The 14,132-nt window shown below is 34.3% G+C and overlaps 2 protein-coding genes across 2 annotated transcripts; one reads left to right on the top strand and one right to left on the bottom strand.

Moving 5' to 3' along the window:
- Window positions 1–1,229: 1,229 nt before the first annotated feature.
- LOC131639926 (galactoside 2-alpha-L-fucosyltransferase-like) lies at window positions 1,230–3,962 on the top strand. The gene is made up of 2 exons (XM_058910363.1): window positions 1,230–1,631; window positions 2,354–3,962. The coding sequence occupies exons 1-2, from the start codon at window positions 1,385–1,387 to the stop codon at window positions 3,784–3,786; spliced, it is 1,680 nt and encodes a 559-aa protein (XP_058766346.1). The 5' UTR covers window positions 1,230–1,384; the 3' UTR covers window positions 3,787–3,962.
- Window positions 3,963–7,166: 3,204 nt separating this feature from the next.
- LOC131639927 (uncharacterized) lies at window positions 7,167–11,246 on the bottom strand. The gene is made up of 5 exons (XM_058910364.1): window positions 11,120–11,246; window positions 8,290–8,438; window positions 8,065–8,174; window positions 7,753–7,895; window positions 7,167–7,400 (listed from the first exon to the last, which is right to left on the bottom strand). The coding sequence occupies exons 2-5, from the start codon at window positions 8,423–8,425 to the stop codon at window positions 7,358–7,360; spliced, it is 432 nt and encodes a 143-aa protein (XP_058766347.1). The 5' UTR covers window positions 8,426–8,438; window positions 11,120–11,246; the 3' UTR covers window positions 7,167–7,357.
- Between the last annotated feature and the right edge of the window lie 2,886 nt (window positions 11,247–14,132).

The raw sequence follows: 14,132 nt of genomic DNA, 5'->3' as shown, positions 1-14,132 counted from the left end.
GAACACATTTCCAGCTACACCACACTTCTAGGATTGCCAAAACAACTCATACATTTTTGCATGAGGCAGCGTCAATCATGAATAATAACTTAAGATCTCTAAAGGCATTAGCAACAAAATTTGAACATGCGGGTACTTACCCAAACTCGCCCAAGTTTAATGGGTAAAACCTCATTTAATACGGTTTGAATTTGAGTTTTTTCTGATTTCAAAAGATGAAATATTGGGGTCAGATTGATGTGCATAAGTCTCGTACGAGTAATATTTAAATTGTTTCGAGTAACATTTTAATTAAAAACGAGTAATAATATCATAATCCATGAATAATATATGCATTATTTGTACACATCTATTAATTAATAATATATGCATTATTTGTACACATCTATTAATTATGAGTAATTATTAATTGTGAGTAATGAGTACACTATTCTGAGTAATATTTATACCATTATGAATAATATCGAATTTTAACTATTTTGAGTAATATATTCATTGTTCTAAGTAATATTTATACTATTTTGTGTATTCTGTATATTATTTTGAGTAATATAAACAATATTTGAGTATTTATGCACCGTGCATATAAGGATATATCTTATGCACATCAACACATCCTGTTGAAATATTGGATTTTCGATCATTTAAAGTATTAATTTTTTGATTAGTGGACTGATATTTTGATGTGTATTTTATTATTTGAAAAATTCGAAATGTATGTTTGAAAATTTTCAGCATTATATTAAATTTAATTTGTAAAATAGGAATTACTGGACAAAATAATACTACTAAACAAATTTTAGTACTTCAAAGTGTTTAATGATTGATATATTGAACAATATTTTTATTCTATTTTACTTGAAATGTTTTCACACTGAACAAAATTATATAATTTTTTATTGGTATATTAAAAATTCACACATAATATATATATATATATATATATATATATATATATATATATATATATATATATATATATATATATATATATATATATATATATATATATATAAGTCAAAAAGTAGTGCATTGACAATGTAAAATAGTTTACACTGTCATCAAATAAAAAGTCATAAATTTATCATGTTATTATTTTTTCTTCAAATAAAAGAATGATTTAATTGGATAGAAGGTGATGATTTGAATCTTTTAATAAAGGTAAAAATTAATTAACCAACATTAAAATTTCCTAATTAAAAGAACATGTAGTATTTACTATTCACTAAAATTTTCCTATTATTTTACAAGTGTGTGCCGTGATATGCGTCTTCCCCATCAATCCACGGATCTAAATTCAAGGAATCCATCATCATCATCATCATCATCAGATGCAGTGATGACGATACTGCCGCAGTAAGACTCTGTTTGGTTCAATAATCAAATGCAAGAAGCAATTCATCATCCCACAATCAACATGAAGAGAATCCTTAGTAGGAATCACGACGGCGAAGAACTTGTACCGGATTCGCACACTCGTTCTCCTTCAATCTCCAACAGAAAATGCTCCGTTGCCACTTCCATCCCCTTATTCGCTTCTCTCGCTCTCATTACTCTCTCCCTCTTCTCTCTCTCCTTCATTCTTCCACATTCTCCATCCACAACATCTACTAGTGCTTTTCAACATCAAGGTTCTTATTTTCTTTTCCTCTGATTTACTCTTACTTCACGTAATGCACCTTTCTATTAGATCTTATTTTGTGATTTAGTTTAATTAAGATGTTGATTTTCGGTTACTATTGGTTTACATGTTAGGTTAGTATTTCTAATTAATTAAGATGTTGATTATCGGTTATATATTAGTTTTCTTTCGCATAATATATTTGCATTGCATAAGCTGATGGACATTACAGACAAGACTGGACATTAGGTATTCTATTGATTATAACAACAAGCTATATAAAAGGGGAAACTTAGAACAAATTGCTAGTTTAGGTTTTCCATGAGGTTTTCAATTTTGGCATTTGGTTCTCGTCCTTGCTAGCATTTTTAGTACACTTGGGTAATAGTTAGTACTTTGTTGTATAACCGCTTATATGCTAGCTATTTTATCGTCAAAGTTGGAATGTGATTTAACAATTTTCATATAAGTTGTAAGTTGTTTTCGTAAGTTATCCTGAATAAATTGTTGAAATAAGCGGAAAAATAGCTTATGGATATGTAATAAGATAGTTTTTAAACTCCTCCAAACTCTTACTCAAGTGTTTATGTCATAGAAAGTCCAAATAAGCTTTAGTAACCTCTTTACATTTTGCTTTTAATTTTTACTTTCTGTTTGTGAACAACTGATTTTGTTAATTTGTATATTTTTTGGTCTAATATGTGATGGAATTTCATATTCTTTGGTTCTTAGGTTTGAACAGTGATGCCTCTGATTCTGTTAAGTTTATAAAAGATAAACTACTAGGTGGACTTCTAGCAGATGGATTTGATGATGGATCATGTCTCAGCAGATATCATTCAATTAAAGGACTATCAGGGAATCCCTCCTCTTACCTCATCTCCAGGTTAAGAAAGTATGAAGCTCTCCACAAAAAATGTGGACCTTATACTGAATCCTACAATAAAACGGTGAAAGATCTCAGTTCAGGTCATTTAAGCGAGTCCCCGGATTGTAAATACGTGGTATGGATTTCATTTAGTGGTTTAGGGAACCGGATATTGACCTTGGCTTCTGCATTTCTTTATGCTCTCCTCACAAACCGTGTTCTTTTGGTTGATCCTGGAGTTGATATGACTGATCTCTTTTGCGAACCGATTCCAGATGTTTCATGGTTTCTCCCTCCTGATTTCCCTCTCAACAGTCAGTTTCACGATTTAAATCAGAAATCTGATCAATGTCATGGAAAAATGCTGAAAGATAAATCAGTCACAAATTCAAAAGTTCCTTCTTCTGTCTACCTTCATCTGGTACATGATTACAGTGAGGAGGATAAGCTTTTCTTCTGCGATGAAGAACAAAAGTTTCTACAGAAAGTACCTTGGTTGATAATGAAAACGGATAATTACTTTATTCCGTCGCTATTCTTGATGTCGTCTTTTGATCGGGAGCTCAGTGATCTCTTTCCAAACAAGGAGAAAGTTTTTCATTTCTTAGGCAGGTATTTGTTCCACCCTACAAACAAAGTTTGGGGTTTTGTTACTAGATACTATGAATCTTATTTAGCTAATGTTGATGAAAGAGTCGGCATCCAGATCAGGGTTTTCGACACTAGACCCGGTCCATTTCAATATGTATTGGATCAAATCCTAGCTTGTACTATGAAGGAAAATCTCTTGCCTGATGTTGACAAGAAGCATGATATTACTGGTTCATTAGGAAGATCGAAGTCGAAAGCAATACTAATGACATCCTTAAGCTCTGGCTATTTCGAAAAAATAAGAGACATGTATTGGGAATATCCAACGCTGACTGGAGAAGTTATCAGCGTATACCAACCAAGCCATGAGGGATATCAGCAAACTGAGAAGCAAATACACAACCAAAAAGCTTGGGCGGAAATGTATTTATTGAGTTTAACCGATGTGTTGGTGACTAGCTCCTGGTCTACTTTCGGCTATGTGGCGCAGGGGCTTGGAGGTTTGAAACCTTGGATACTATACAAACCTGAGAATGAAACAGCTCCTGATCCTCCTTGTCGACGTGCAATGTCGATGGAGCCGTGTTTTCATGCTCCTCCTTTCTATGATTGTAAGGCTAAGAGAGGAACTGATACAGGTGCAATTGTTCCACATGTAAGACATTGTGAGGATATGAGTTGGGGTCTTAAAATTGTAGACAATTAAGGTTAGCTAGTTATTGAATTTATGAATTGAATACCCTTAGTTATTTAGTTGTATGATAAGTTTTGGTAGTTGATTTCAAATTTTTTATAGTTCTCTATAGAAATCATAAGACATAATTGCCATCACAAATTTTCTGTTTATTGAGTGCAATGGTATGCAGAGTTAGCTTTGTTTCATTTTGTTATTGCTGGTCGCAGTTACATATGGTATACATAGTTAGCTTTCTTTCATTTTGATATTGCTGGTTGCAGTTACATAGTGGCATACTCTCCTCTAAATGTTAGGAATACTTCATCTAACACAGTCAGCAGTAGCATGAAGTGCAGAAGACTGTCTTAAAATAGTTTTGTATGGTAGAATTGTACTAAAATGCAATGCACGATTAATATTTTGCATACTGACAGTTGATAGTTTCTTGCCGGACTTGTTTTTTGCACCTAGACTCATGATGCAACTTCTTAAAAACTTATCTATATCAGATTTTCTATTATAAATGTTCTATATTTCAAGTTTGTAGAGGGTTTTAGCAAATTCCAATAGTTCTTAGGAATAGAGGTCAGAAAATCTAATTAAGATGCAGTAATTTGTCTCAAGGACAATATGTCATAGGGAAATTCCTTATACAAAGAAGAACACTATGGTTTCTTTGAACCAACTCTGTCAAGAAATGATCTTCAAGGAAACAAATAAGTTGACATTCTTTTGTATATTGGTCACTAGATTGTAAATTTTTAACTTAATTTTGCTATTAATATGTTCATTAGTATGTTTTTGTATATGCCTAATGTATGGCATGTCAGATTCATGCATACACCTTATATTGAAAACCACTAATTTTTTTCATTTTTCATTTGCTAAGCATTAATGTTGTGTGGGCTGCCTTATTTGATATTAATTATATCATATAAAGTACACTTTGAAAAGAGAGAGGCTCAATACACTAAATACCATATAAGCTTTTGTGCGCTTATTTTAAAAGTGTAAGCAATAATGATCTCTCATTCACATTGTTATGCATTCACTTTAGACTAAAGACCAAATGTATACTAAAGACCAAATGTATAGTACTACTAATTATAATATATTTTTCATAGCATACTACCAAGTATAATTATGAAATGTGGTTGAGTTTAGGAATGTCAATTGGGTGGGGGCGATATATTCTCATCACAATCTCCGCTCTCGAATCTATTTTTCATCCCCGCTTCAGATCTCTACTATGGGGGATTTTGTCTCCCATCCCCGTCCCTGCGGATCTTCAAGATTCAAGCAGAGATCGTAAATATGATTTATTTGTTTATTATATTAAACTAAATTAACAATAAAAGCTTCAAAAACTAACCACAAGAAATTTCGAAATTATTCTTTTATATTAAATATATTATTTTAACAATATTTAGTCTATAATATTGTATAATATTGAGTGTCATGACCAGGACCCTGTGGAACGTGAACCACAGCACAGAGCCTCAAGTTTATTAGGGCCTCTAAAAATTCAACTAGTAATATAATGTACTCTACTGATCAAAATATTTTATACTGGCCATTGATAATAGGAAAACGTGCCCCCTGCACTCGGTTGTATTACACTTATATAGATTGGTTTAGATTGGTATTTATAATAAAACTCTCTCTCTATTGTTTACCAACTTCCGATGTGGGAGTACAGATGGCAAGTAGACCTAAATCCGCCGGGCCCACCCGTACCCGAACCCGAGTCAACAGTTGAAAACCCAAACTGACTGGATTTGGGTTCGGGTGCCACCCGATATTTCGGATTCGGGTTTGGGTAGTGTGAAATCCGCACCCGAAACCCGAAATCATACCTGTTTATATATATATATATATATATATATATATATATATATATATATATATATATATATATATATATATAGATGGGTTCACAAGATTGATAAAATTCACCATCTTTGAAAGAAACATTTGTTGAAAGGAAGAGAAACCTCTTTGGAGCCTTTCATCAAACACCTTGAAGACACACTTACAATAGGCTAAACAAAAGAACAACACACACATAAAACAAAAAACCAGACAACGATAAACAGAAAAGCAATAACAACTTCCCAAACACAAATTCTCAGCAGTTTCGAAACTTCTGGTGGTGGAGATTCTGGTGGCGGTTTTTTTCCATGCTGACTGTTACAAAATGTTGGCCCATTGATTTGTGAGCATGGATTCGAATTTGCGACTACGAAATGTAAAAGTTAATCCTAGATTGAGAAACCCCCACCCCATGAATAGAGTCAACAATTACAAATTCTAAAGCGTTTTCTCTTCGAATTCCCCCAAATTTCTTTCCAATCTCTCTCACACACATGAGAACCCTAATTTCGAAATCCGTCTTTAAAAAACCAACGTTATACACTATTAAATTCAAAACACGTCCATGTCAACCTACACATTAGGTTTTTTTTGTTGGTAATAGTGTGGTTAATAGGTTGATACAAACATAAAAGACTAACTTAATAAAAAACGGTTGGTTGTTAGGACAAATTTATGCACTCATTCACACTCCTCTCATCATATTTAATTAAAAAACAAACTGCAATTCAAACATTTCTTTTGGTCTAAAAAATCTGTCTTTTGTTTTGGGAAATCCTCTTCCCACTATTATACCATTATAATCCACATAACCTTTATATTTTCATCCGCCTTCATTTCAATGTTGCTGAAATGGACATTTCCTTCGCTGTCAAATGAGAGTCAACGATACTCGAGCTTGACAACTCTGCGATTTTCTGGAAAGTGCAGGAGAGGCATCTCTAAATCCCCTAGAATAAACATCTCCGAAATGTCTAATGGGTGATAGAAATGATTTTAACTTTAACAAATATGATTATGGACAGGCATCTCCAAATTTACCCTAGGGAAATTCGAAGATGCATCTGCAAACTACTTTTTTTTCTCAAAAATTAAAATTTGATGCGTTCAGAGATGCATCTCAAAATTCACCCAGAGACATTTTCGGATTATTAAGGGTGCGCCCCATTTAACTGGGATGAGAAATCCCCTTTGTTTTTTCACAATTTAAAATTGTTGGGTTTTGGCTTCTATAAAATAATTGTTTTCGACCCTCTAAAACTTGAAATTAGTCTTTGATTCAATACACACATTGTAATGCAGCTCAATAGAATTCGTATTAGGTCTCAAAATGATACATCATATATATCTTGCGTGCCATTTGAGATGACTATGTATCAACGCAATAGAGACCAACATTTCAAGTTCTTAAGGAAAATCCAAAGAAAAAGTTTTAGAGGGACCAGAATTAAAATGCACCCACTTTAGGTGGAAGAAATTTTCTTTGCCTGCATGGAATATTGAACAGAACTAAAGCAATAATAACGAGATACGAGAGATGCAATTAAACCATCCACATTCACATAGGAGAGCAATATCAGTATACATATGGTAAGGTGTTGGTTTACATTATTGGTTTACATTACCAACCACAATCACAGAAGGAAAGCAAGCAACATCCGATCATTTAAACCAAACAACATTAAGTGCTCCAATGCCGTTGAAACTCAGCTTCATTCTTATTTGGTAATCAGTTCTTTCTTCCTTCAGATAAGATAATATGATAGCCATGCCTGCATTATCGTCCAACCAAATGTTATTAGAATTCTATTTAGATCATCCCACTTAATTAAGCGCTTCTAACATAAATGTTGATCATACAAATAAGTTATTTTTTCTACAGCAAAAGTTAAAATAGGGGGTTAAACTATTTTAATAGGTCGTAAGTTGTTTTTATAAGTTATCCTGGAGAATATAAAAAAACAACTTCATAAGCGTTTCTATAAGTTCTCCTTATCAGTTTTGCAAGTGCTTATGTCAATAGATAAACTTGAATAAATCAATTGAAAAGGCCTAGCTAAGGAGAGAAGAGAAAGGACACGAGTAGTAATATGATTAACAAATGAATAGGTGCAAACGCAATACGTTGATTTGAAAGGAGCACTAGTAGCTCCAACAGGTGTGTTGAAGGCAACTTCCTGAAACGGGCCAGCCATCTTTCCTCGTGGAAACCAACCAAGGTCTCCACCCTTCTTTCCTGATGGACATTCAGAATATTCTTGGGCTACCTGTGAGGCCGATGAATTATTATCAGTCATAAATAATTGAAAAGACAAAAATATTTCTATCTCAAGATTAACTTTGATTCTTATTTATCATTCCATCCAACAAACTGACATGCATTTTTTCTCTCCAAAAGGAGACCGTGATTTCCTACCGTAAGGGTTGTGTATATACCTTTGCAAACTCTGCCGGAGGAACCTTATCTCCATTGCTAAGCCAACCATCCTGCAGCTTCTTGTAGGCTTCATTAATCTTACCTTGTTTCTCACATAAGACGTGCCTTGCTATGTTAAGGAAAAGTCCAGATATAAATATCATTTCAATTTTCAAGTCAAGTACAATGAAAGAAACTGATCATATAAGGTCACAATGGCGCTTGAGAATAGGAAAATTTTCTACCTTTGACATAGGTGCAAGTACCAAGCCCATCTGCAGCTTTCCCACCTTTTCCTTTTCCCTTGGAAGCATTCTCATCACTTCCACTTGCTGCCTGCTTTCCCTTACCCTTCCCTCCTGCCTTTGCGTCTTTTCCCATTGTTCCAACAACTCTTCATCATTTCAACCAAAAAAGTCAACTATTATTATATTACAAAGATTGCAGTGTAGAAGTCGTGGCAAATAGAAACTAATAGGCTCCGACAGAATTGCACACTACAATTTTATCATCTTCTGTGCCAACTCATACTACTTACTATTCTATGTTTCCATCCAAAGTAGTCACTCCCGGATAGGGCGCGGAGCGGCTGACCCAAATAGTGGGATAGCGGGATAGCGCATAGCAGGATGACCGCTCTATTTGATCATTTTTTGGACAAATTACATGTAATAATTATAAACATATCTTTAATGTAAAATTAAATAAATAAATCAACTCAAAATATTCATAAATCAAAACACATATGACTCTTGAAATGCATAAACGACTGTGAAGGAAGGTTAAGGTTCAGTCTCAACTCAAATTTAATTGTAAAACCCAAACTTACCCTTAAAACATTGTAAACTTAAGGGGGTAGTTTCGGTTTTATAGAGGGGAAAAGGATAGCTAGTGAAAAACCACTCCAGGCCAGGAACTGCTCTGCTCTGCTATCCCACTATTTACCCCAGTGTTGTTAAATATCGGTTATATCGCCGATATACCGGTTTTTCATATCGGAATTTGCCTATCCGATACGATATCCGATATTCCGCTTCAATTTCGCGACGCTCCGCATTTCGGCCGTTTTTTAGTATACCGGTATACCGGTTTTGAAGTTCATATCAGAATTTATATTTTTCTGATCATTTTTGTAATAAGTTATATTAAAAAATAATTGAAATATTGAATGTGAAGAGGTGGAAGGAAAACGTAGGCTACGAAGAGGTGGAGACGTGGCCAGTAATAATTAGTAAGTAGGCTGTGAAGTGTGAAGAGGTGAAGAGATGCAGACTAATCAAGTGAAAATGTGAAGAGGTAAAGTAATACTCCCTCCGTCTCAAAATTGCAAAGAGGACACCTATTGTGAGACGGAGGGAGTAATAAAGTGGAGACTTGTATGGATATTAACATGATCTTGGTAGTCTCGAAAATAGAAGTGAATGTGAAGAGGTATATTAATTGGTGTGATTATATATAGGACTAATTGGAGTCATAGTCCATCACCATAAATTTCTCTACACTATTTTCTTTCTTCACATTCATTCTTCCTGGTCATTCATCTCGTCCAAGTAATTCTTATTTCTTTTCTGTTTTCTTCTCAATTTTGTTTTTTGGTTTCATTTCTTCTAGATTTCTCAAACTAGTTTCTTTTCATTCCATTCCATTGGGTTCTCTGTTTTCAAGTCCTTAAACCCTCTGTTTTTATACATTTGTTATAGTATGGAAAGTGGTGGTGAAACATCAAAACTTTTTTAATAATTGTTTATGTTAGTAGCTTTTATATGTGTTTCATGTTTTATTTTATGTATAAATATTTATTTTAACCGCCTTTATGGTTTCCGCTATTTGCCCGTTACGATATCCGATATTTCTCATATCGGGTTTTTGGTGATCCGATATATTCCGCGATCCGATATTAACAACACTGATTTACCCTATAGCGGCCACTATAGTGTTCTGCACCTCTTCCTATAGCGATCGGCCTCCGCTCAGCTATAGCGGGATACCGACACTATTGGCTGCTATTGACTACTCTTCCATCACAAGTTGGTTATGATGGTGCCTATCAAACATCAGGGTACAAGGGAGATTGTTAGCGGATCAGTTTTCATTATAGAGTCAGTTGGTTAGTTTAATTGAGAGCATAAAATATCCCTAGCGTTAAACATGTTCTTTAGTTTTTACTCTTATCCTTGTTCCATTTCCACACCTAGCAAAAGAAATTGACATCGACCTTCTGATATCCAGAGATAATAACTCAAGAAAACAAATTCATAGACTCGTTAAGAAATTGATTCATCAGCTTCAAGAAAATTCATGTTTGGTTTCCATTTTGGAAGACAAAAGCAATTCTAGAGGGGTAAAATTGATTTTGAGATGTTTGTTTTCTCAAAAGTAGAATTGATTTTGCTTCTAGAGTTGATTCTAACTAAAGCTAGGCTTTGTAACTTTTGAGTTTAAACGTGATTTTTACACTAAAATTTGTTGTTTAAGTCACTTAGTGTTACATAAATGTATTCAAACATAAATCACTACACATTCAACTCTATTTTAACCCGAATCAATTATACAAAACCAATTCACTTAGAATCAATTCTCGTCACCACAGAACCAAACACACACTAAGTTTCACAACTCAATTTCGGTGTAGGTGTTTAACCAAGTGTGGCATATATAGTGTATTGGGGCTGCTAGGTTATGCTACGTCGCTATAGTGTTCGTTTTTTACTAAATCGAAGCAAACATAATGGATAACCATTTAAGACAAAGAAGTTACCATCTAGCTATCAAAGAAGCTGTCAGAAAAAACTATCAACATTATTCAAAGTAAAGAAAAAAAAAGGTAATCCCAACCCATAAGTATAAGCCAAATAATCAATCAAACAAAGGGCAATAATATGAACCTAGAGATTGAAATTCAAGTAGGGTTTCAGAAACTGGTAAAATTCTACATTAGAGTAAAGCTGAAAAACCCCAACAAAAAATTGAAATCGCAGTTCTATCACGCAGCAGAATCGACTAAAAAGCACAGTTAAAGGAAAAAAAAATGGAGAATTGGAACATATACATGCATAAAAAAACAAGCTTTTTCACCTTTGAGCAGAAATCAATAGAAAAATTGGAGACTTTAGAAATCCAGGAAGCACAATCAACGATGAAGACTCACGCAACTCACTCACACCAGTGGAGACTCAGAATCACATTCGATTTCGTGTTTGCGTTTTTTGTCTTACAAACAGATCCATTGGGCTCAAATAATAAAATTAAGGCCCAATAGGAAACTTGACATTTTCTTGGAAAATTTAACTTGCCACCCCCTTAATTATACCTGGCACTCCAAATTCGCAATATTTTATCGGAAATTTAGTTCAAATGTAAAATTTTCGATAGTTTTGTAATATAAAATTTTCAACGATCAAGATTTAACGACAGTTTTTACGGTTGTGATTGCACCGACAATTTTGTGTGGTTCAGAATAAATTCAAAATTGTATAAATAGGGATCATCTGTTGTTGAGAAAAACATCTCAAAATGTCTTTTCCTCAGTTTTATATTTAAGGCAAAAGTTTTTTTTTTTGAAATAAAAGATTTTATTTATTTCAAGAAACAATTACAAGCAGAGCTATAAGCCATATAAATTGAGCCTAATTACATGAGATTATTAACTATATGGATTCTATATTTGGGTTTTATCCACCCTCTATAGACAATAGAATCTATGATGTTCCTAGTTACAAAATGAATATCTCTAGCTATCCCCACATTTCCAAAAATCTTTGAATTTCTATATATCCATATGCCATAGCATACTTCAGTAATGACTGCCTTTAATATTCCCATTTTCCAGCCTTTGCCTTTTGTTTTCCTCTTTATCCAATTGAAATCCACTTTACTATCCTCCTGTATATCCAACCAGTTAAGAACAGAAGACCATATAATGCTTATTTCCTTGCAATTAAACATCAAATGGTCATGATCTTCGTCTGCCTCCTTACAAAGTTCGCAATAGGAGTGCTACAATAATCCAAATCGTTTCAGTCGTGTCTTTGTAGGCAATCTGTCTTGACAAACCAGCCACAAAATTACTTTAGCTCTAGGTCTAGCAAAATTATGAGTCATCATATGGTACCAGTCAACGGTACTGCTGTTCTTCTTCAAGGCTTCATAAACCTGCATCATTTTGATTTTTCCTTGGGCAATCATGTTGTTCCAGACATTCACAATACTCCCTATCTCTTCTTTTTTGGCCATGATATTCTTAAGGATCCAAGTGTAGCTCTTACTTTGGTTATCATTCATAACATCTCTACTCTTTAAATAGTAGGTATGTATCCATTTTACCCATAAGCTATCACCTTCCATACAAATATTCCATAGGCATTTGAGGAGAGCAACATTATTCCAAGTTTTCAAATCCAGGATATTCAAACCTCCATGCTTAATAGGTCTACACACTTTCTGCCAATCAAGGGCAGATAGTGACTCATATTCAGCCTTTTACTAGATAATGGAATGCCTAAATACCTGATTGGAAGGTGACCCTCCACATAGCCAGTAGCCTGCATCACCTTTGTCTTGGTATCATTATCCATACCTCCAAAAATGCCTTGCATTTCTTTGGATTTACAATGAGACCAATAGAGTTAGAAAAGGAAGTGAAAGCTTCAAGGAACACCTCAATAGATTTGTTATCCCCACTGCTAAACAACAGTATATTATCAGCAAATGTTAGATGGGTTAAATTCAGTTTTGCACATTTGCTATGAAAGTTAAATCCTGAATTATTGGTCATCTTGGACATCACTCTATTCATATACTCCATCATAATAACAAATAAAAGAGGGGAGATTGGATCTCTCTGTCTTATTCCTCTCCTTGCTTTCAAAATCTCAGAATATTCACCATTTACATTAAATCTATAGCTGACTGTAGTAGTGCCCAGCATGATCCATTTTATGAATTTACTAGGCAAGTCAATCTCATTCAGAATAGTTTTTAAAGATGACTAGTCCACCATGTCATATGCTTTTTGAAGATCAATCTGAAGCATACATCTAGGGGTTCCACCTTTTCTATTATAGCCTCTCATAAGCTCAAAACCTAATAAGATATGGTTCTGTATCACTTGCCCTTTCATAAATGCATCCTGGCTCTGATGTATGATATCTGGCAGCACATTACCTAATCTGTTAGTCAGGACTTTGGAGATGATCTTAAAGAATGTTGTACATCCAGCAATAGGTCTAAAATCTTTCACTTCATTAGCATGATCATGCTTAGGAATCAGGGTAACAACAGTGCTATTGAATGCTTTGTACAATTTTCCTTTGACAAAAAATTCTTGGACTGCTGCTATCACATCATTCTTGACAGTGTTCCAGCTAGCCTTGAAAAATTTTGAGCCATAACCATCAATACCTGGAGCTTTAAGGTCTCCAAAGCATCCCAAATCTCTTTCTCAGTGACAATACTTGTGAGGTACTCTCTTTGACTAGGGCTTACTTGCTTACCTCTCCTCATGGCCTCTATATCCACATGCTTCAAATTATCCTCCTTGGAACCCATCAGATGTTCATAGAATTGCATGAATTCTTTCACAATACTTGACTGCTCAGACACCATACTACCATCTGCTTTCTTCAGCATATTCATACTCTTACTATTGTGCTTGGCCTTTATAGAAGCATGAAAATAAGTGTTATTTTCATCACTTAATCTAAGCCAGTCTATTTTAGATCTCTGAATCAGCATTTGTTCCTCAAGGTCATGAAGTTTAATCACTTCCTCAGTATAATTCTTCACCTTACTGATCCTACTACCATCCATATTGTTCAGACTGAGTTTAATCTGGGCTTGTTCTAAGTCTTTCCTAGCCTGCTCCAATAGGACTCTCTTCCAGAGGTTTATTCCAGCTATTACTAACAACCTCCCCATACCCTGGTAACTCAGTGATACAATTATAAAACTTAAATCTGCTAGTTCTTTTGATCTGATTGTTATCTATCAACAGCAACAGGGCATGGTCAGAAACACTTGGGGGTAAGATTTTCAGAGTTAAGTCACTATACTTGTTGAACTAATCCACATTACCAATGAGTCTATCAAT

The sequence above is a fragment of the Vicia villosa genome, unplaced genomic scaffold, assembly GCF_029867415.1.
Source record: "Vicia villosa cultivar HV-30 ecotype Madison, WI unplaced genomic scaffold, Vvil1.0 ctg.002868F_1_1, whole genome shotgun sequence".
Lineage (NCBI taxonomy): Eukaryota > Viridiplantae > Streptophyta > Magnoliopsida > Fabales > Fabaceae > Vicia > Vicia villosa.
This window is presented reverse-complemented; position numbering and strand designations above follow the sequence as displayed.